The sequence below is a fragment of the Pogoniulus pusillus genome, chromosome 36 (genome assembly GCF_015220805.1).
Source record: "Pogoniulus pusillus isolate bPogPus1 chromosome 36, bPogPus1.pri, whole genome shotgun sequence".
NCBI classification, from domain to species: Eukaryota; Metazoa; Chordata; class Aves; order Piciformes; family Lybiidae; genus Pogoniulus; species Pogoniulus pusillus.
The window spans coordinates 5,294,587-5,316,674 of NC_087299.1; the positions used below are offsets into that span (position 1 = coordinate 5,294,587).

The following is a 22,088-nucleotide window of genomic DNA, read 5'->3' on the forward strand; positions in this document are numbered from 1 at the left end:
ATTTTGTTGAGAGTTAATAAACTGCCTTGGAGGGCAACACTTAGAGAGAATCACAGAGTCACAGAATCAGGCAGGTTGGAAGAGAGCTCCAAGCTCAGCCAGCCCAACCTAGCACCCAGCCCTGCCCAACCAACCAGACCATGGCACTAAGTGCCCCAGCCAGGCTTGGCTGCAACACCTCCAGGCACACAGACTCTACCACCGCCCTGGGCAGCCCATTCCAATGCCAATCACTCTCTCTGACAACAACTTCCTAACAACATCCAGCCTAGACCTGCCCAGGCACAGCTTGAGGCTGTGTCCCCTTCTTCTGTTGCTGGCTGCCTGGCAGCAGAGCCCAACCCCACCTGGCTACAGCCTCCCTGCAGGCAGCTGCAGACAGCAATGAGCTCTGCCCTGAGCCTCCTCTGCTGCAGGCTGCACACCCCCAGCTCCCTCAGCCTCTCCTCACAGGGCTGTGCTCCAGGACCCTCCCCAGCCTTGCTGCCCTCTTCTGGACATGCTCCAGCACCTCAACATCTCTCTTGAATTGAGGAGCCCAGAACTGGACACAGCACTCCAGGGGTGGCCTCAGCAGTGCTGAGCACAGGGGCACAAGAACCTCCCTTGTCCTGCTGCCCACACTGCTCCTGAGCCAGCCCAGGATGCCATTGGCTCTGCTGCCCACCTGGGCACTGCTGCCTCCTCTGCAGCTCCTCTCTCCCAGCACCCCCAGGTCCCTCTCTGCCTGCCTGCTCTCAGCCACTCTGTCCCCAGCCTGTAGAGCCGCTTGGGGTTGTTGTGGCCAAAGTGCAGATCCTCTGCTTCGATCCCTCTGCTGTTTGGGCAGCACTGAAAACTCACCAGGCTGACATTTCAGCTCTGAAAGCATCCCAGGGCCTTGGGGCAGAGGCTGGTTGTGCCTTTTGTGTTTTTTGAAACGTGGATAAATTCACTGCTGACAAAATCCTCCCCTCCCCAGCTCCACTCTGGATGCCCTGGAAGTCTTGTATCCAGGAACAGTTTAGTTTATTGGAATAATAACATCCAGAGAAGTGCTGTCATGGGTTTTTTTTTTTGATGTAGCATTCGACAGATCCAATATTAGGAACAGAACCACAATCCTTAAGGACTTGATAGAGACATAAACTACTACATGGCTGCTCTGAAACCAGACCCTCCCAGAAGCTGACACTTTGAAACAACAACCAAAGAAAAAAAAAAATAGAGGGTATTTGGTGAAATTCTTCTCCCACTTAAACCAAGGGGAATGGGAATGACTCTCCCCCCAAAACAGGAATGCCTGCAGGATCATTGGCCCCCCAGTTTAGGAGGGACATTGAGATGCTTGAGTGTGTCCAGAGAAGGGCGACGAGGCTGGGGAGAGGCCTTGAGCACAGCCCTACGAGGAGAGGCTGAGGGAGCTGGGATTGGTTAGCCTGGAGAAGAGGAGGCTCAGGGCAGACCTCATTGCTGTCTACAACTACCTGAGGGGAGGCTGTGGCCAGGAGGAGGTTGCTCTCTTCTCTCAGGTGGCCAGCACCAGAACAAGAGGACACAGCCTCAAGCTACACCAGGGGAGATTTAGGCTGGAGGTGAGGAGAAAGTTCTTCCCTGAGAGAGTCATTGGACACTGGAATGGGCTGCCCGGGGAGGTGGTGGAGTCGCCGTCCCTGGAGCTGTTCAAGGCAGGACTGGACGTGGCACTTGGTGCCATGGTCTGGCCTTGAGCTCTGTGCTAAAGGGTTGGACTTGATGATCTGTGAGGTCTCTTCCAACCCTGATGATACTGTGACACTGTGGTCAGGACCAGAATTGAGTCACAGCACCCTTTAGTAAGAGAATTTCTGAGCAGCCTTGCAAAGCTAAGTGAAAACAGCAGACTTTGGGACAGCTCTGACCATAACCCTGGGAACTTTAACATTTGTGCTTGCCAGCAGGCACCTGCTACCTTTCGCTTTGCTTTTGCTTGAAGCCAGGGGCTGGCAGTCAAGGGAAAAAACAAGTCACCTCCAAGTTCACATCTGCTTGACAGGAGCCTGCCTTTGGAGCGACTGCTTCTCCTCCTGTGCTGTCTCCTTGCGAGACACCTGCTGGGCTGCTCTGGGCGTGCCCCATGCCTTCAGCCACTGCCGCGGACCTGCCGCAGTTTCCCCGGGACTGGGTACCACCAGCAAACCCAAACCGGGCAAAGGCCAAGCACTTGGGATGCCCACGGGCATCTCTGTGCCAGATTACAGTATCAGTATCACAGTATCACAGTATTATCAGGGGTGGAAGAGACCTCACAGATCATCAAGTCCAACCCTTTACCACAGAGCTCAAGGCCAGACCATGGCACCAAGTGCCACGTCCAGTCCTGCCTTGAACAGCCCCAGGGACGGCGACTCCACCACCTCCCCGGGCAGCCCATTCCAGTGTCCAATGACTCTCTCAGGGAAGAACTTTCTCCTCACCTCCAGCCTAAATCTCCCCTGGCACAGCCTGAGGCTGTGTCCTCTTGTTCTGGTGCTAGCCACCTGAGAGAAGAGAGCAACCTCCTCCTGGCCACAACCTCCCCTCAGGTAGTTGCAGACAGCAATAAGGTCTGCCCTGAGCCTCCTCTTCTCCAGGCTAACCAATCCCAGCTCCCTCAGCCTCTCCTCGTAGGGCTGTGCTCAAGGCCTCTCCCCAGCCTCGTTGCCCTTCTCTGGACATGCTCAAGCATCTCAATGTCCCTCCTAAACTGGGGGGCCCAGAACTGGACACAGCACTCAAGGTGTGGTCTAACCAGTGCAGAGTACAGGGGCAGAATGACCTCCCTGCTCCTGCTGGCCACACCATTGCTGATGCAGGCCAGGATGCCACTGGCTCTCTTGGCCACCTGGGCACACTGCTGGCTCATGTTCAGGCAGGTATCAATCAGCACCCCCAGATCCCTCTCTGTCTGGCTGCTCTCAGCCACTCCGACCCCAGCCTGTATCTCTGCATGGGGTTGTTGTGGCCAAAGTGCAGCACCAGCACTTGGAGCTATTGAAGCCATCCCCTTGGACTCTGCCCATCTGTGCAGATTCACTCAAGCTGGGACAGGACCTCACCTGGGGTGACCCTCAGCGGCACCGAGCCTGGCTGGCTCACGACAGAAGGCTGACAGAAGCACGGTGGGGTGGTCCCAGCCGCCAGGTCAGTGGGTTACGGGGAGAGCGAGTCCCGGAGCAGGGAGCCCCAGCCCGCTGCTTGCCCAGGCTCTGCCGCTGGGTGCGGGGAGCCGAGCGCTGCTGCTGCTGCTGCGCGGCGCGGCCGGGAGCGGGGCAGGCACGGACCGAAGGCGTCGGCACAGCCCCGCTCGGACGGGCGGCGGCAGCGCCCTCCTGCGGCCGACAGGGGGCGCTGTCACACAGGCCGTGCGGCGGGACGCGGCGGGACGCGGCGGGACGCGGCGGGGCCGCCGGTGGCGAGCTCCCTGCAGCCCTCCCTGGCCACAGCCTGCCCCTCCAGGCTGCAGAACGCTTCCTCCTTCCCGCAGCGAGGCGTGGGCAAGGTGACAGCCAGCCAGGCGCCCCTCTGCAGCGGTGTTCCTTGCGCCCGGGGCACCCCGGGGCTGTTCCCCCGCCTGCCAGCTTCGAGAGGGGCAGAGGCGCAGCAGCAGCAGCTGAGCCAAGCCGAGGGAGCTGCCCCGGCACAGTGCCGCAAACGCGCTTCGGACCTCCGCTGCCACTGCCCACCGCACCGCGGCCCCTTCCTGCCCTACAGCCCGGCACTGCCCGCGGCTCCTGCTGCTTTCGGAGCAGTTTAGTTCTCTTAAAGAACAGCTGAGCCTAACCCGAGGTGCACACCGCTGCGGCATCCCTCCCCGGCCGAGCCCGGGTGCATTAACCGACCTGAGACCATGGCACTTTGGGACATGGCTTAGCGACCGTGCGGGTGGTCGAGGGCTGGACTCGACGAGCTTAGAAGGCTTTTCCAACCCAAATGATTCTATGATTCCATGCTCCTAGGAGGCCAGTCCCAGGGAGTTTTCCCTCTCTGGGATCTGTACAGAGGGGCAAATCCCAGCACTGGGTCATCCCAACCCTCTCTTGTGCCCATCCAGGTTTGCTCCACCCTGCCCTGCCACTTATTACCCACAACTGGTTCTAAACGGGTTGCAGAAGAGTGCTGTCTTTGATAGAGCATCAGTACAGACCAAAGCAAACCATTTTAAAGCAGTGCTAAGAGACAAGGAAACCAAAACGGTTTCAGGAGCAGAGCTGAAGTGAAATGACCTGAAGGGTTTACAGACACTCCGAGTCCTCCAGCTCGCTTAACCCTGGGTGTGCAAAAACCCTTCTCTGGCTGCACACAAACAACAGCTAAAGTGATGAAGCAGCTGGGAAAGAGTGAAGAGACCTGCCTGGAACTGGGAAACTCCAAACAAACTGGGGAAAACCCAGACAAGCAGGGGAAAACACAAACAAGCAAAGGAAGACCCAGAGAAGCAGGGGAAAACACAAACAAGCAAAGGAAGACCCAGAGAAGCAGGGGAAAACACAAACAAGCAGGGGAAAACACAAACAAGCAAAGGAAGACCCAGAGAAGCAGGGGAAAACACAAACAAGCAGGGGAAAACACAAACAAGCAAAGGAAGACCCAGACAAGCAGGGAAAAACCCAGACAAGCAGGGGAAAACACACACGAACTGGCAGCAGAGACCTTTTGGTTGTTTACTTTTTTTCTTTCTCTTTCCTTTCAAACTGGTTTGCAGAGGAAGAAGTCAAACCAAAGCACTCTGTCCCCTCCTGCCACTCAGCCCTGCACCAGCAGAGAATGGAGGTTTCTGGAGCATCTCGAGTGTTTTGCCAGGGCACAGCAACCTTCATCTTCCCTCAGCAGAAACCACTTTTAGGCTGGGGTTTAAGAAATGATGGAATTGGACGTGAGAAAAGAGGTTAACTGCTTCAATCTTTTGGACTCAGAGAAAAACTCAACTCAGGAAAAAGTCCTCCTGAACTTCTGTCTCAGCCCAAACCAACCTGGTCACGTTCACAAAGAATTTCCTGCCTTGTGTTTTGGGGTTAGTTTTTGCCCTGTTTTGGCGTGGAAGCCCAAAGCTATCCCCAAGATATCTGTGTAGATGCAGGCAGAGAAGAGGTGTGAGGCAGGACAGACATCCCTGTGCCAGCAAAGCTCGCTGCACAGGCACAGCCCTCCTGGCTCTTGCCTGCCTGGCACGTTGGGCTTGCTGGTGCTTGGCTTTCCTCCACCAGCACAATGCTTTGCTGATAAAGATGCAACCAAACTGCCACACTTGGCTGGAAATTGGGGTTTCTGGTGTTTTCCAGAGCATCCACAGCCATGTGTAGGGAGAAAACCCAACCTTGTGCCAGCATCACGCTGGGTACGATGGCCTGTCCGAAATCACAGTCACAGAATGGCACAGGCTGGAAGGGACCTCAGAGATCAGCTACTCCAACCCCCTGCCACAGGCAGGGATGCTTCTCAACTAGCCCAGGCTGCCCAAGGCTTCATCCAACCTGACCCTGAACACCCCCTCAGTGTCCACAACCACTCTGGGCAGCCTGTTCCAGAATCTCACCACCCTCATCCTGAAGAAATGCTCCTCTCCAGGCTGATGTCCAGGCCTTCCACACATACTGGTTAGCTAAGGGCACCAAAATCAGGACCAGGGTGGTTATTCTGCCCCTGGACTCAGTGCTGGTTAGGCCACACCTTGAGTGCTGTGCCCAGTTCTGGGCTCCTCAATTCAAAAGAGAAGTTGAGGTGCTGGAAGGTGCCCAGAGAAGGGCAGCAAGGCTGGGGAGGGGCCTGGAGCACAGCCCTGTGAGGAGAGGCTGAGGGAGCTGGGGGTGTGCAGCCTGCAGCAGAGGAGGCTCAGGGCAGAGCTCATTGCTGTCTGCAGCTGCCTGCAGGGAGGCTGTAGCCAGGTGGGGTTGGGCTCTGCTGCCTGGCACCCAGGGTCAGAACAAAGGGAAAGAGACTCAAGATGCACAAGGGCAGGTTCAGACTGGATGTTAGGAGGAAGAAGTTCTTCACAGCAAGAGTGATTGGCATTGGAATGGGCTGCCCAGGGAGGTGGTGGAGTCACCATCCCTGGAGGTGCTCAAGCAAAGCCTGTCTGGGGCACTTAGTGCCATGGTCTGGTTGCTTGGCCAGGGCTGGGTGCTAGGTTGGACTGGATGATCCTAGAGGTCTTTTCCAACCTGGTTAATTCTGTGTTTCTGTGAAATCCCAATCCCACTGAAATTCACATTAAAACTTTTCCTTGCACTGCTTGGGCCAAAATTCTGCTGCTGAATTTCCAGATCCAAGCCCAACTGCCCCTCGAGCCCTCTGTGTCACCAACACAGGTGCAGGAGCAGGGCAGGGGTGTGGGGGAGTTATTTTAAGTGAAATTCTTTGTTAGCTCACTTCTGGTGCAACAATTTCTGCACATTTCCTTGCAGACATGAGGAGTTTTTTAACTCCTCTCATCTCCTCCAATTGAATCTTGGACAATTTTGTTCCTAGGAGCACATTTTGCAGTCAGAACATTTTCAAAACCAAACAGTTCAGACATTTTAATAGGCTTAAAAAAAAAAAAAGAAAGCCAAGTTGGTTCAGTGGTTTCAGATGCTTTTTATCTGCAAATCAAAAAGGGCTTCATTTATAAATTGAAGTTGAACTGGCTGCTAATCCTGAAAGCAGACTAAAAGCCTTTGGCTCTGCTTGGAGAAGTAGAATCATAGAATCAGGCAGGGTTGGAAGGGACCACAAGGAGCAGCCAGTTCCAACCCCCCTGCCATGCCCAGGGACACCCTACCCTAGAGCAGGCTGCACACAGCCTCAGCCAGCCTGGCCTCAAACACCTCCAGCCATGGGGCCTCAACCCCCTCCCTGGGCAACCCATTCCAGCCTCGCACCACTCTCCTGCTCAACAACTTCCTCCTCATCTCCAGCCTCACTCTCCCCACCTCCAGCTCTGCTCCATTCCCCCCACTCCTGGCACTCCCTGACAGCCTCAAAAGTCCCTCCCCAGCTTTTTCGTAGCCTACTTCAGATGCTGGAAGGCCACAAGAAGGTCCCCTGGGAGCCTCCTCTTCTCCAGCCTGCACAGCCCCAACTCTTTCAGTCTGTGCTCACAGCAGAGCTGCTGCAGCCTCTGAGCATCCTCCTGGCCCTGCTCTGGACACACTCCAGCATCTCCACAGCCCTCTTGTCCCAGGGGCTCCAGAGCTGGATGCAGTACTCCAGGTGAGGTCTCAGCAGAGCAGAGCAGAGGGGGAGAATCCCCTCCCTGGCCCTGCTGGCCACACTGCTGCTGCTGCAGCCCAGGCTCTGCTTGGCTTTCTGGGCTGCAAGTGCACACTGCTGGCTCCTGCTGAGCTTCTCCTCCAGCAGCACCCCCAAGTCCCTCTGCTCAGGGCTGCTCTCCAGCCAGTCACTGCCCAGCTTGGATTTGGATCTGGCATTGCCTTGACCCAGCTGCAGGACAGTAAGGAGGAGGGGAAAAGAAAAAAATAAATTGCCTTCTAAAGAGAGATTCTTTCATTTGGAAAGATGAGTGCTGGGGTTGGACAGTGCCTTTATTTTCTCACAAAACTCACATAAAGGCTTTCACATTACGGCTCCGTGGCTGCAGCTGCCTTGCTGTGCAGGGACACCAGCACTCAGCACTGCTGGAGTCTACAAACAGGCAATGATGCAGATGGAAGTTCTGCTGCAAACTCCAACTCCTCTGCCACCAGCTCGCTCACAATTCCTAGCTTGGAACTTCAGGGGACCATTGGGATCATCACAGAATCACAGAATTCCTTAGACTGGCAAAGCCCTTCAAGCTCCTGGAGTCCAATCATCAGTTTCACACTGACCAGCCCTTGGCTAACCCAAACCCCTCAGCACCACATCTCAGCACTGTGAATTGCTGTGGTTGCAAAGCACCACTAGGAGCAGCCAGTCCAACCTTCATCCCAGCAGCCTTCATCACCAGACCAGAGCCTCAAGCACCACAGCCACTCTCCTTTTAAACACCTCCAGGGATGGTGACTCCACCACCTCCCTGGGCAGCCTGTGCCAGTGCCTGACCACCTGCTCAGCAAAGAACTTCCTCCCAACAGTCAACCTAAACCTGCCCTGAGGCAACCTGAGGCCATTTCCTCCTGTCCAGCATTAGTAATTCAGGAATCATCATCATAGAATGGTCTGGGTTGGAAAGGCTGGGGAGGGGCCTGAAGCACAGCCCTGTGAGGAGAGGCTGAGGGAGCTGGGGGTGTGCAGCCTGCAGAAGAAGAGGCTAAGGGCAGACCTCACTGCTGCCTGCAGCTGCCTGAAGAGAGGCTGGCTCCAGAGGACAGCTGGATACTGGGATGTGTGGGACATGGACAAAACACTGCCCCTGGTATCTATGGCTCTCCCAACAGAACACTGAACCTTCTCAGCTGAGGACCAGCCCCATTACTCAAGCTATGCCAGGGGAAATTTAGGCTGGAGGTGAGGAGAAAGTTCTTCACTGAGAGAGTCATTGGACACTGGAATGGGCTGCCCGGGGAGGTGGTGGAGTCGCCGTCCCTGGAGCTGTTCAAGGCAGGATTGGACGTGGCACTTGGTGCCATGGTCTAGCCTTGAGCTCTGTGCTAAAGGGTTGGACTTGATGATCTGTGAGGTCTCTTCCAACCTTAGTGATACTGTGATACTGTGATACTTTAATCCGCAGATTGCAAGGGGTTGGGAGAGATCCTCAGAGGCCACTTCCCCCCTACTCCCCGTGCAGTGAACAGGCACATTTGGTTTCTAGCATCCAACCTCAACCCCCTCAGCCTCCTGTTTAAATTTTGCTCCCTCTCAGATGGAAAAGAAAATCTCTGGTGGTGGTGCAGCGTCTGCCCCTCAGCTTCCTCGCTGAGATCATGGCTGCTTATCGCGCCAGGGCAGCCCTGGGAGCTGTCTCCTGCAATTGTTTTTGCTCCAGTCTGCTGGCTTTTTTTTTTCTTTGGGGGGTGGTGGTGGTGGTGCTCTGTAATTTATAGCAAAATGAGAACGACTCCTGCTAACAGAAACCCTTCTGCTGTTACACAGAGTCCTCCTTCAGCTGCAGCTGAAAAGCTGTTCCCTCTCTCCTCTGACCACGCAGCTTTCCCCCCCCCCCCCTTAGCACCTCCATCTGCCACATGTCATTCCTTAACTTCCTAGAGGTGATAAGAAACCCTCAGTTTGATTATCTGCAGTTGTTTGGGGGGCTTCATACATGACAGGCTTCTCTCAGCTTCTCACCTCCTCCCCTAGGCTGTCTGTGCCTTGCTCTGCCCCATCCCTGGGAGCAGGACCCAGGGGGTTCTGTTCAGTGCAGATGGTGCCTGTACACAGAATAGCTTTGTTAGGAACAGACCTCCAAGCTCATCCAGCGCTGCAAGGTCAGCACTAAACCACAGCCCTAAGCACCGGCTCCACACAAGGCTTAAACGCCTCCAGGGCTGGTGACTCCAGCACTGCCCTGGGCAGCCTGTGCCAGCCTTTGAGAATCCTTTCAGTGGAGAAATATGTCCCAACCTCCAGCCTACACACCCCAGAGCACGCAGGCAAAGCTGCTGTGCTCCAAGTGCTCACTGCAGCCAAAGCTGCTATGCTCCAGGTGCTCACTGCAGGCAAAGCTGCTGTGCTCCAGGTAGCTCACTGCAGGCAAAGCTGCTGTGCTCCAGGTGCTCACTGCAGCCAAAGATACTGTGCTCCCGGTGCTCACTGCAGGTAAAGCTGCTGTGCTCCAGGTAGCTCACTGCAGGCAGAGCTGCTGTGCTCCAGGTAGCTCACTGCAGGTAAAGCTGCTGTGCTCCAGGTAGCTCACTGCAGGCAGAGCTGCTGTGCTCCAGGTAGCTCACTGCAGGTAAAGCTGCTGTGCTCCAGGTAGCTCACTGCAGGCAGAGCTGCTGTGCTCCAGGTAGCTCACTGCAGGCAAAGCTGCTGTGCTCCAGGTGCTCACTGCAGCCAAAGATACTGTGCTCCCAGTGCTCACTGCAGGTAAAGCTGCTGTGCTCCAGGTAGCTCACTGCAGGCAGAGCTGCTGTGCTCCAGGTAGCTCACTGCAGGTAAAGCTGCTGTGCTCCAGGTAGCTCACTGCAGGTAAAGCTGCTGTGCTCCAGGTGCTCACTGCAGGCAAAGCTGCTATGCTCCAGGTGCTCACTGCAGGCAGAGCTGCTGTGCTGCAGGTAGCTCACTGCAGGTAAAGCTGCTGTGCTCCAGGTAGCTCACTGCAGGCAAAGCTGCTGTGCTCCCGGTGCTCACTGCAGGCAAAGCTGCTATGCTCCAGGTAGCTCACTGCAGGCAAAGCTGCTGTGCTCCAGGTAGCTCACTGCAGGTAAAGCTGCTATGCTCCAGGTAGCTCACTGCAGGCAGCTATTGCACAGGGCTGTCTGCCAACCTTGCCCGGGGTTTGGTGCCTGGAAGCGACAGCTACGACGGGAGGCCACCAGGCAGCTCTGAGCATCCTCCATGCCAGCTGAAGGCACAGGGAGCCTAACTTAGGTTTACAATGCCAAACCCCACGGGTCTGAAATGTCATTTCCCTGCTTGCAGAGGAGGCTTTTCCCTCCTGCAGCCCCTGGCAGAAGGAGAGGAGATGGCAGCCAGGCTGCCCGAGCATCAGGTGCCCTGTCCCTGCTCCCCGCAGCCACAAGCTGCTGGGTTTGTGTTCTCCTCCTCTGTGCTGGGAAAAATCCCCTTTAGGGCCTCACTTCTTTGGGACAATTCATCCCAGAAAGAGCATCCTGGGAGCAGGCAGCGTGCAGAAGAGGCCGAGCTGAAAGCACAGAGCTGCGCAATGTTCCTGCCCTCACCCCCGGCCGCAGCTACCTTCAGAGCTAACCGCAGCTGCGGGCTGAACACTGCCGCTCCTTATTCTCCACCGTGGCCACGACCTCCTGTCATCTGAAGGTCTTGTTCTTCTCCAACGCTTTCATCTGACCACACTCACCCAAAAAAACAACTGCTTCTTGGGGGCCCCGACCTCAGACTGCGTCAGTATCACACAGCAAGGTTTGATTTGCTTCCGCAGCCTATAAAGGCAGGGGAGCTCAGCAGCTGCTTGCACAGGGCAAGGGCAAGAGCTTTCTGCACCTAAAGAAGATCACCCCCGGCCCAGATCACCCATCCACGGCCTATGGATCTCTGCAAAAAGCTTCCCTGTTGCCCTTGATCCCTTAATAAAGGAGCCAAGCACAAAACGCCCAGGGGGGTTTCTTTGCTTTTAAAACACTGCAGAGACTACTCCACAAGTAGCTTTGCTCACTCAGGGTTGCATTGCCAGGGGAAAATTGGCATTTTGGCAATAATAATAATAATGAAATCAGGAGGAAATTTAGAAGAGAAAGAGGAAATTTAAAATACTGATCTGCTGAGGAGGGACAGAAACAGGAACAGGAACTTCTCTCCAGCACCTCCTGCCTCAGGAGCTAAGGTAGAGAAATGGAGACCCTGAAACCTGCTGTAGGTTTGCTGTACAAAATCACACCTGAAGAGTGAGCAGAAGCAGAGCAGGATTTAAACCCAAACCTAAAGAGTGAGCAGAAGCAGAGCAGGATTTAAAACCAAACCTACAGAGTGAGCAGAAGCAGAGCAGGATTTAAAACCAAACCTAAAGAGTGAGCAGAAGCAAAGGAGGATTTAAAACCAAACCTAAAGAGAGAGCAGAAGCAAAGCAGGATTTAAAACCAAACCTACAGAGAGAGCAGAAGCAAAGCAGGATTTAAACCCAAACCTAAAGAGTGAGCAGAAGCAGAGCAGGATTTAAAACCAAACCTACAGAGTGAGCAGAAGCAGAGCAGGATTTAAAACCAAACCTAAAGAGTGAGCAGAAGCAAAGGAGGATTTAAAACCAAACCTAAAGAGAGAGCAGAAGCAAAGCAGGATTTAAAACCAAACCTACAGAGAGAGCAGAAGCAAAGCAGGATTTAAAACCAAACCTAAAGAGTGAGCAGAAGCAGAGCAGGATTTAAAACCAAACCTAAAGAGTGAGCAGAAGCAGAGCAGGATTTAAAACCAAACCTAAAGAGAGAGCAGAAGCAAAGGAGGATTTAAAACCAAACCTAAAGAGAGAGCAGAAGCAGAGCAGGATTTAAAACCAAACCTAAAGAGTGAGCAGAAGCAGAGCAGGATTTAAAACCAAACCTAAAGAGTGAGCAGAAGCAAAGGAGGATTTAAAACCAAACCTACAGAGTGAGCAGAAGCAAAGGAGGATTTAAAACCAAACCTACAGAGTGAGCAGAAGCAAAGGAGGATTTAAAACCAAACCTACAGAGTGAGCAGAAGCAAAGGAGGATTTAAAACCAAACCTACAGAGTGAGCAGAAGCAAAGGAGGATTTAAAACCAAACCTACAGAGTGAGCAGAAGCAAAGGAGGATTTAAAACCAAACCTAAAGAGTGAGCAGAAGCAAAGGAGGATTTAAAACCAAACCTACAGAGTGAGCAGAAGCAAAGGAGGATTTAAAACCAAACCTACAGAGTGAGCAGAAGCAAAGGAGGATTTAAAACCAAACCTACAGAGTGAGCAGAAGCAAAGGAGGATTTAAAACCAAACCTACAGAGTGAGCAGAAGCAAAGGAGGATTTAAAACCAAACCTACAGAGTGAGCAGAAGCAAAGCAGGATTTAAAACCAAACCTACAGAGTGAGCAGAAGCAGAGCAGGATTTAAAACCAAACCTACAGAGTGAGCAGAAGCAAAGCAGGATTTAAAACCAAACCTAAACAGTGAGCAGAAGCAAAGCAGGATTTAAAACCAAACCTACAGAGTGAGCAGAAGCAGAGCAGGATTTAAAAACAAACCCAAAGAGAGAGCAGAAGCAGAGCAGGATTTAAAACCAAACCTACAGAGTGAGCAGAAGCAAAGCAGGATTTAAAACCAAACCTACAGAGTGAGCAGAAGCAAAGCAGGATTTAAAACCAAACCTACAGAGAGAGCAGAAGCAAAGCAGGATTTAAAACCAAACCTACAGAGTGAGCAGAAGCAAAGCAGGATTTAAAACCAAACCTAAAGAGAGAGCAGAAGCAGAGCAGGATTTAAAACCAAACCTAAACAGTGAGCAGAAGCAAAGCAGGATTTAAAACCAAACCTACAGAGTGAGCAGAAGCAGAGCAGGATTTAAAACCAAACCCAAAGAGAGAGCAGAAGCAGAGCAGGATTTCAAAGCAGCCTATCTGAGGATTTTCCAGCTTGCATCCATCTCCAAGGATATCTGAACAATTCCAGTAACACAAAGGCCCAAGGAAGGACTCTCAGGAGTTCCTGAGGAAGAAGCAGCAGCAGAAACAAAAGGACCTATTATTAAATTCTCCAACCCCTGAGTACTTCTGAAGTCCTCGGAAGTGCATTCCCATGGCTTAATGGTTTATTGCTGGGTCTGCTGTCACTCTCTCTTCCTATGACCCCACATTAATGTCCTCTGCAGACAGTAAGTGCCAAGGAAACCTAAAAACCCACTCCTGAGGTCCTCCTTGTGCACTTCTTCACCTCATTGCTGTCTACAACTACCTGAAAGGAGGCTGTAGCCAGGTGGGGTTGGGCTCTGCTGCCAGGCAAGCAGCAACAGAACAAGGGGACACAGCCTCAAGCTGTGCCAGGGGAGGTTGAGGATGGATGTTAGGAGGAAGTTGTTGGCAGAGAGAGTGATTGGCATTGGAATGGTCTGCCCAGGGAGGTGGTGGAGTCTCTGTGCCTGGAGGTGCTGAAGCCAAGCCTGGCTGGGGCATTGAGTGCCATGGTCTGATTGATTGGGCAGGGCTGGGTGCTAGGTTGGGCTGGCTGAGCTTGGAGCTCTCTTCCAGCCTGCTTGATTCTGTAATTCCAGCCAGGAAGGCTTCATACTCTAACCAGTCTGGAGAGCCTGCCACCTCCTCGGTGTTACAGCCTCAGTGCTTGGCAGGAGAGCTGGGGTTAAAAGCTGACAAAACCACCTCCTCAAACCAGCTCAAATCAGGCTGATACCACTTCCAGCCTGACTGCTGAGGCCGTTTCAGCTGTGGCTCAACTGTCAGCACTGCCCTCTTGGAAGGCTCCATTGTCTGTTCCATCTAACCAAAGAGCTGCATGTGTGTGTGGGGGGGGGGGTGGGGTGCGTGCTAAAATATCAAATCACTAATATCTGAGCCATGCTTGCTCCTGGGGCTCTTCACAATATCCACAGGGTGTTGTCACTCACAGCTCAGCATCCAACCCCCCCCAGCAAACCATGAATCTCCCAGGATTCTGGAAGGGCCTTTTAAACCTTGCACCATGAGGCTGTTTAGGGCAGGGTTGCAATTTGCTTTGGAGATTTGGGGAGGGGGGGGGTATTGAGATTTGGGGAGGGGGGGGGGATTGAATGCTGTTGGTTGTTATTCTGAGAGCTATTAAATGCAAACAGCTTTTCTGGTGGCTAATAAACATCTCTTCTAAACATCTATTACCACTGCAGAGGTTCTGATCTGTAAGCCTGGTCCAGGTGCTTTCTCTGAACTATGCAGATGTGATTGATTAGGCCACAGTAGTTTATTTTACACTTCAGTGGTCACTAAATCTATCATTAGGATTAAAAAATTGCAGTTTGTGCAGTCTGGGAATAACTTGGCACTCGAGCTGGAAAATAGAAGTCACTTAACAAAATTCTATGGGGGGAGGAAAGATTGCAACACACACCCAGCAGGTTAAAAGAAGTTTTGTTAACATCTTCCTCAGTTCTGCTCAGAAGATTCCTTCCTCTCCTGTATCTCTCCCTCAAAGGTGTCCCAAAGAAGCAAGATAATGTGGAAAGATTTTTCCATGGATTCATAGGATGGGTTGGAGTGAACCTTAAAGATCAGCCAGTTCCACAGGCAGGGACATCTTGCACCAGTCCAGGTTGCCCAATGACTCATCCAGCCTGGCCCTGAACACCTTCAGGGAGGTTGTGGAGCACAGAATCACAGAATGTGATCAGAGATCCCATTCTGTGATTCTGTGCTCCACAGCCTCCCTGGGCAACCTGTGCCAGTGTCTCACCACTGTGATTCTGTGCTCCACAACCTCCCTGGGCAACCTGTGCCAGTGTCTCACCACTGTGATTCTGTGCTCCACAACCTCCCTGGGCAACCTGTGCCAGTGTCTCACCACTGTGATTTTGTTCTCCACAACCTCCCTGGGCAACCTGTGCCAGTGTCTCACCACTGTCATTCTGTGCTCCACAACCTCCCTGGGCAACCTGTGCCAGTGTCTCACCACTGTGATTTTGTGCTCCACAACCTCCCTGGAGGTGTTCATTTTGTGCTCCACAACCTCCCTGGGCAACCCATTCTGGTGTCTCCTCACCCTCACTGCCAAGAATTTCTTCCTCATCCCCAATCTCTATCTTTCCTTCAAGAGGCTTTCACACTACAGGAAGCTGTGGATTTCCTCTTTGATTTCAGTCTGAATTTCTAACTAAAGAGCTTCTCAACTCCTGCATCGAATTTAAGCAAGTCTTAATTACAATGTAGGTGCTACAGGCCTTGAGTAGATGAGTCTGGTTGAGAGGTGTCCCTGCCCATGGTGGAGACATTAGAGTAGATGAGCCCTGAGGTTCTTTCCAGCCTGAGCCATTCCATGGTTCTATGGAATCCAGCCTCCCTGGATTATAAGTAACTAAAATGCAAGTGAAGAGTATCTGCATAGCAGTTTGAAGGTGGTCGGGAGGCTGTAGCCAGGTGGGGTTGGGCTCTGCTGCCAGGCAAGCAGCACCAGAACAAGGGGACAGAGCCTCAAGCTGTGCCAGGGCAGGTTCAGGCTGGATGTTAGGAGGAAGTTGCTGGCAGAGAGAGTGATTGGCATTGGAATGGGCTGCCCAGGAAGGTGGTGGAGTTGCCGTGCCTGGAGGTGTTGAAGCCAAGGCTGGCTGGGGCACTTAGTGCCATGGTCTGGTTGCTTGGCCAGGGCTGGGTGCTAGGTTGGGCTGGCTGAGCTTGGAGCTCTCATCCAACCTGCCTGATTCTATGATTCTTCCTTTTCTACCCACACAAGCCCAGCCTGTGCACTCCACAAAGCCTTAGCCAAGATGGAGCAGCTGAGCCCTGAGGTCCCTTCCAGCCTGAGCCATTCCAGGACCGCAGTCAGCATTGTGGCCAGCAAGGCAAGCCGCAGCAGAGCCATCCCATCATCTCCTGGGAAGCAGTTCTTTCCTTCTGCTGATGGTGCTGCAGCTGGGATCAGGACCCAGCTGGCAGCAAGCTCCTCCAGCTGAGGAAGCAGCAGGGGCTGACAGGCCCCCAAAGGAGCAGCTCCCAGGGGATGGAGCTGGTGGACTTTAAGCGTGACATTTGCACTAACGATTTGGATTCCACCGCAGTGCCATTTGTTACTGTCTCCTGCATGAGCTGCCCAGCAGTGCCCACTGGCTCCCACTCTGTCCTCCAGCCTGCCTGCTTGCCTAGCAGTGCTCAGACAGTGCCCACCAGGGAGCAGGTTGATAAATGGGCAGTTTCTCAGGCTGTCATGCCAATTCTGTCCTGTGGGAAATGTGTGTCTCTCTCAAAAGTGCTTATTACCAACCTGTGGCTGAGGCAATGATCAATCACACTGATCAGAGATGGCAAACATGGTAACTGATAGAAAGAAGATTTCTTGCTACACAGTTTGAGGTTAACATGACAAATGATAGAGTGAGGAAGAATAACTTAGAGGGGGAGGGGGGGAAACCCCAGCCCATTAAACAGTGAACTTGGAAGGAGCTCTGGGAGGCAGAGTTAACAATTCCTTTCAATGTGCACTCCTGTTCCCTGCTCGTTAAGGCCACGCTGACTGCATTGCCTTGCACACTCCCTGTGCAGTCCAGATGGGTTTTAAACAGAGGAGATGCTCCTAAAGGGAAATTCAAACCACCTCTGCACACCTCTGGTGCTCAGGTAATGGCCTTCCATCCAGGTTCACCCAATGGTAGGGCTGGGAAGGGAGCTCTGGAGATCATCCAGCCCAAGCAGGGTCACCTAAAGAAGGTCACACAGGAACACATCCAGGTGGGTTTGGAATATCTCCAGAGATGGAGACTCCACCACCTCTCTGGGCAGGCTGCTCCAGGGCTCCAGCACACTTCAATTACAGGTCACACAGGAACACATCCAGGTGGGTTTGGAATATCTCCAGAGATGGAGACTCCACCACCTCCCTGGGCAGCCTGCTCCAGCACACTTCAACTACAGAAGAGCAGATCACACAGGAGCACATCCAGGTGGGTCTGGAATACCTCCAGAGATGGAGACTCCACCACCTCTCTGGACAGCCTGCTGCAGGGCTCCAGCACACTTCAATTACAGGTCACACAGGGACACGTCCAGGTGGTGTCCTGCACTTGCCTGTCCTCGCTGCAGCACAGCCAGGCTGACACGGGCAGGTCAGCAGCCTGGCTCAGGGCTTCACTGCAGCTTCAGTGATAAAGGTCAGTGTGCAAGTGCCTTGTCTAAAGCAGCTGCTCTGCCACTGCTGACAGCAGGGAGGAACTGCCAGAAGCAAAGCCTAGAGCAGAGAACCTCACATGGTGTCAAACCTCCACATCTCCTGAGCTGTCCCCCCGTGAGTCAGAGCAGAGCTCCCTGAGTACAACCCCCAGCCCAGCACTTCAGCTCTTGGCCTTCAAATGATGGAGGAAGGGGAGGGGGATGCTCTGTGCTGTGCACAACCCATGCACTGGCTGCTGGAAAACACTCCCCAAGAGACAGACTTTGTGAAACCAGCCCCAGCCACGGCTCAGGCTTGTCCCTTTGCCACCAGCAGCTGTCTCTGAGGGGCCAGGTCATTAAGTGCCCTTTTAGCCTGGCTGAGATCCAGCCTGGCAGAACTGGGTGCAGAGTCTGCCCCCTTCTCTTTTTGTGTCTGGAAGGAGGAGCATCCCTATCAGCACACAGCTCTGCAGCCCTGACTCTTGGGGAGTTGTTATGGTAGCTGCTGAGCCTCTGGCAAACATCACTCACTGGGAAAAGGAAGCTTATTTGCTGGTCAAATTAATGAGAGAAGAGACTCCAACGAGACAATAATTTATGGCTGCTGCAGCAGGCAGCATGGACAGTGAAACCCATCTGTGTTCTACACAGGAAAGGCAAATATTGGGCAGAAAAGACCTGGGTTTAGGTTCAGAAGCACTGCCTGCTGTTTCCAAACCAGGTTCTTAGCTAGAGACTTGAGGAAACCCTTCCAAATGTGATGAAGGTCAGAATAAATAGGCCTTTGTGCCCCTCACCATACCACTGCACTTACTGACAGTGAAATAACATTCTGCTCCCTGCCTCCAGGCCAGAGATGAGCTGATACCAACAACTCACAACAGATATTAAAGGTTATGCTCCACTGAAACTCAACCAACTACCCTGAGCAATGTGTACATCCAGCTTCAGCAGTCCACACTGCCCAGCACAGCCAGGGCTGCAAAAGACTTTGCCTTCAGGCTGGGGGCTCTGAGCTGGCCCCAAAGCCATTCTTATGCCTTCAGACTGGGGGCTCTGAGCTGGCCCCAAAGCCATCCTTATGCCTTCAGACTGGGGGCTCTGAGCTGGCCCCAAAGGCTTCCCTTTGCCTTCAGGCTGGGGGCTATAAGCTGGCCCCTAGGCCATCCTTATGCCTTCAGACTGGGGGTTCTGTGCTGGCCCCAAAGCCTTCCCTCTGCCTTCAGGCTGGGGGCTGTGAGCTGGCCCCAAAGCCTTCCCTTTGCTCTTCAGGCTGGGGGCTCTGTGCTGGCCCCAAAGCCTTCCCTTTGCTCTTCAGGCTGGGGGCTCTGTGCTAGCCCCAAAGCCTTCCCTTTGCCTTCAGGCTGGGGGCTGTGAGCTGACCCCAAAGCCTTCCCTTTGCCTTCAGGCTGGGGGCTGTGAGCTGGCCCCAAAGCCTTCCCTTTGCCTTCAGGTTGGGGGCTCGAAGCCATCCTTATGCCTTCAGGCTGGGGGCTCTGTTCTGGCCCCAAAGCCTTCCCTTTGCCTTCAGACTGGGGGGGGCTGTGAGCTGACCCCAAACACCAACTCTTAGCCTTTCAGAGGCAGGGAGCTGCAGAGAGCAGCGCCTGAGACGCAGCAGACAACAAAAAGGAGGTATAATGGCTCCCAAACTCTGTTCTTCTCCCCCCCCCTCTCCCTGTTTTTTTTTCTCCCCCCTTAACAGATAGGTTTTGGAGTCTGTAATAATCACGCAGCTAAGATCCAAGGTCTCTCGTTGGCAATAACCTCCATGACATGACTTAGAAGGCAGGTGTTACTGTAATTAGCTATTGTTTGACTATCAAAAGTCAGAGCTGATTAAAGCCACTAAGTACAAGTGCACTATTTTATTTCAAAGAATATTATGAACTGCATGCTGGGGCTCTTTCACTGTGGCCCTACCTTCCTGAGTCTGCTAAGAGCCCATGCCAGCAGTAATCAAAACTGAAATCTGCATAAACCTTCAGGGTTTTAATTCAAGCAGAGCCCTTTCATTAGAAATATGTTACTTTATGAAATCTGGTCGCCAGCAAGGGGAGAAAAATGTGACTTCTTAAGAAAAGTGAATGGCATCTCTTTAGTGATTAACCCAAGATTAATGGAGGCTCCCACTGCTAGGCCTAAGTCCATTTTATTGCTAATTCATTTAGGTACTATTTCAGATGTACTTGATGAAAGTCACCTGCTAAGAAGTCATGTTTTGGCAAGCAAGGATAGCCATTATGGTCAAATCCCAAAGAGAATTTTCATTAAAGAAGCTTTGAAAAGTGTCTTGGGTGAGTCTTTCAGAGACATACTATTTAATGTACTCAATTAGTTAAAAATTTGGGGCCCAAGTCACTAATCAAACATTCAGAAAGCTTTTGATTATGATTCCCCCCCCCCTCTCTCCCTCCCTCCCCTCTTTTTCTTTCTTTTTTTTTGGGGGGGGGGGGGGGTGGGTGTAATTTTTCTGTCTACTTGCATCTGTAATGTTCCAGGTAGGATGAACACTGTGCTGAATGGGGGGACATTTATATGCAGACAAAAGAAGCAATACTAAAGACTTCCCAAGAAGTGGGTGGGATCTGGGATAAGTGCACGGCTGGAGATGGGAAATGTTGGCTTGGCAGAGCATCTCTTTGTTCCTCCCCCCCCAGCCCGGTACTGCCAGGAGTGGGGACTCATGCAAATCACACGTTCTCAAACTGCACCTAATCGCCCAGCTCTGCCTTTTGTCTACCTCCAGAGAGTCAGCTCTGAGCCCTGGCACGAAGCTTTGCTGCTTTAGACTTTGCTGCACTTGGCTCTTTCTGAAAACTGGAGTTTCACAGCTTCACAGCTCGCACTGAGGGGGAAGGGACCCTCCAAGGGCATCTTGTCTGACCCCCTGCAGGCAGCAGGGACACCTCTGGCTAGAGCAGGTTGGCCCAGGGACACAGTGAGGCTGATCCTGAATGTTTCCAGGGATGGAGCCTCAACCACAGCCCTGGGCAGCCTGTGCCAGTGTCTCACCAGTCTCATAGTGAAGAACTTCCTCCTGATGTCCAACCTAAATCCCCCCTGCTCCAGTTCCAAACCATTGCCCTCATCCAATGATGTCCAACCATTGCCCTCATCCAATGATGTCCAACCTAAATCCCCCCTGCTCCAGTTCCAAACCATTGCCCTCATCCAATGATGTCCAACCTAAATCCCCCCTGCTCCAGTTCCAAACCATTGCCCTCATCCAATGATGTCCAACCTAAATCCTCCCTGCTCCAGTTCCAAACCATTGCCCTCATCCAATGATGTCCAACCTAAATCCCTCTGCTCCAGTTCCAAACCACTGCCCTCATCCAATGATGTCCAACCTAAATCCCCCCTGCTCCAGTTCCAAACCATTGCCCTCATCCAATGATGTCCAACCTAAATCCCCCCTGCTCCAGTTCCAAACCATTGCCCTCATCCAATGATGTCCAACCTAAATCCTCCTTGTTTCAGCTCCAAATCATTACCCTCATCTTACCCCTACAGGCCCTTTTGAACAGTCCCTCCTCAGCCTGCCTGTAGGTCCTCTTCAGATATTGAAATGCAGTTGCAAGGTCTCCCTGCAGCCTGAACAGCCCCAGCTCCCTCAGCCTGCCTTCATCCCGAGGTTCTCCAGCCCTCTGATCACCTCTGTGGCCTCCTCTGGCCCCGCTCCAGCAGGTCCATGTCTCTCTTGCGCTGGGCTCCCATAGCTGAGGGGTGGCAGTGCTCAGGGAGCAGAGCACAGTGCTGTGCACAAAGCACCTCCATCAGCAGTGCCCAGACCTCTCCTGCGGGCTGGCCCTGGCTGATGGACAGCCCCCACTGCTCATGGCTTTGTGCTCCTCCTCAGACAATGGCAGCGTGCAGCACAAGCTGCTCCAGCAGACCTTAGCTCCTAACCACCACCACAGCTCAGCTCTTCCCATTTTGGCTGCATCTTATTGCTCTTATTAGAGCCTGAGGCCTGGGGAGCCCCTCTGGGCAGCCCCCCCCCCCCAGCCCTGCCCTGCCCTGTGCCTGTGAACAATCAGACTGCTTGGTGACAGAAAGTGGCAGATCAGTCCCACAGTGTCTGCTTTGGGTATTTCAGCCTGTTGGGGCTGAGCTAGCTCCGGGCTGGGGTGATGACTGACTTTGTAATCAGCTGCTGGGAGCCAACAGCTCACCCATGACCCAGACTCTACAAATCACCTCTTGCTTTTTCACACCCAGCTTGCAAGCCCCCAAGCTTTGGTGGCAGCCTCTGTGTGAGCAGGAAAATGCTGCACTGCTCTCCCCAGGCCTCCCAGAGCCACAGAGGGGAAGGGGATTGTTTCCTGCCCAGCTGCCTTTCCAGGGCTCAGCTTCAAGTGCTGATGATGGAGGTATCCCAGCAATCACACGAGGTGACAGCTATAGATCAGCTCCTGCTCTGCTCATTACTCTTCTGGATTCTCAGGGGGATGCAAAGGAGACAAATTCCCTCTCCAGCAGGCTCAGCCAGACCACCACAGAGGGTGGGCCCCACTTTGGGGAGCTCCAGCAGAGATAAGGGGCAACCAGATCCATGCACTGTCCTGATAAGCTGGGGTCCTGCTCGACCTGGGGCACCTGGCACAGGCAGCTGCCCGTTTCTTGCAGCAGGGATGAGGTGGCAGAACCCAGCAAGCAGGAGGCAGTCCCAAAAGGGACTGATTTTACCTGGGGCAGGAAAGGTCTCAAACTTGCCTTCACTACAAGGCTCTCATTTTACAG

At 53.2% G+C, this 22,088-nt stretch overlaps 1 protein-coding gene across 1 annotated transcript in view; it reads right to left on the minus strand.

The window, feature by feature from the left end:
• Positions 1–3,092: 3,092 nt before the first annotated feature.
• LOC135190407 (histone-lysine N-methyltransferase PRDM16-like) overlaps positions 3,093–22,088 on the minus strand; it is a 237,139-nt gene continuing 218,143 nt past the window's right edge. Inside the window, exons 4-6 of the mRNA XM_064171760.1 lie at positions 13,163–13,206; positions 10,898–10,979; positions 3,093–3,329 (exon numbers count right to left, since the gene is read on the minus strand). Coding sequence (XP_064027830.1) covers positions 3,093–3,329; positions 10,898–10,979; positions 13,163–13,206 — 363 coding nt within the window. The remainder of the gene's footprint in view (positions 3,330–10,897; positions 10,980–13,162; positions 13,207–22,088) is intronic.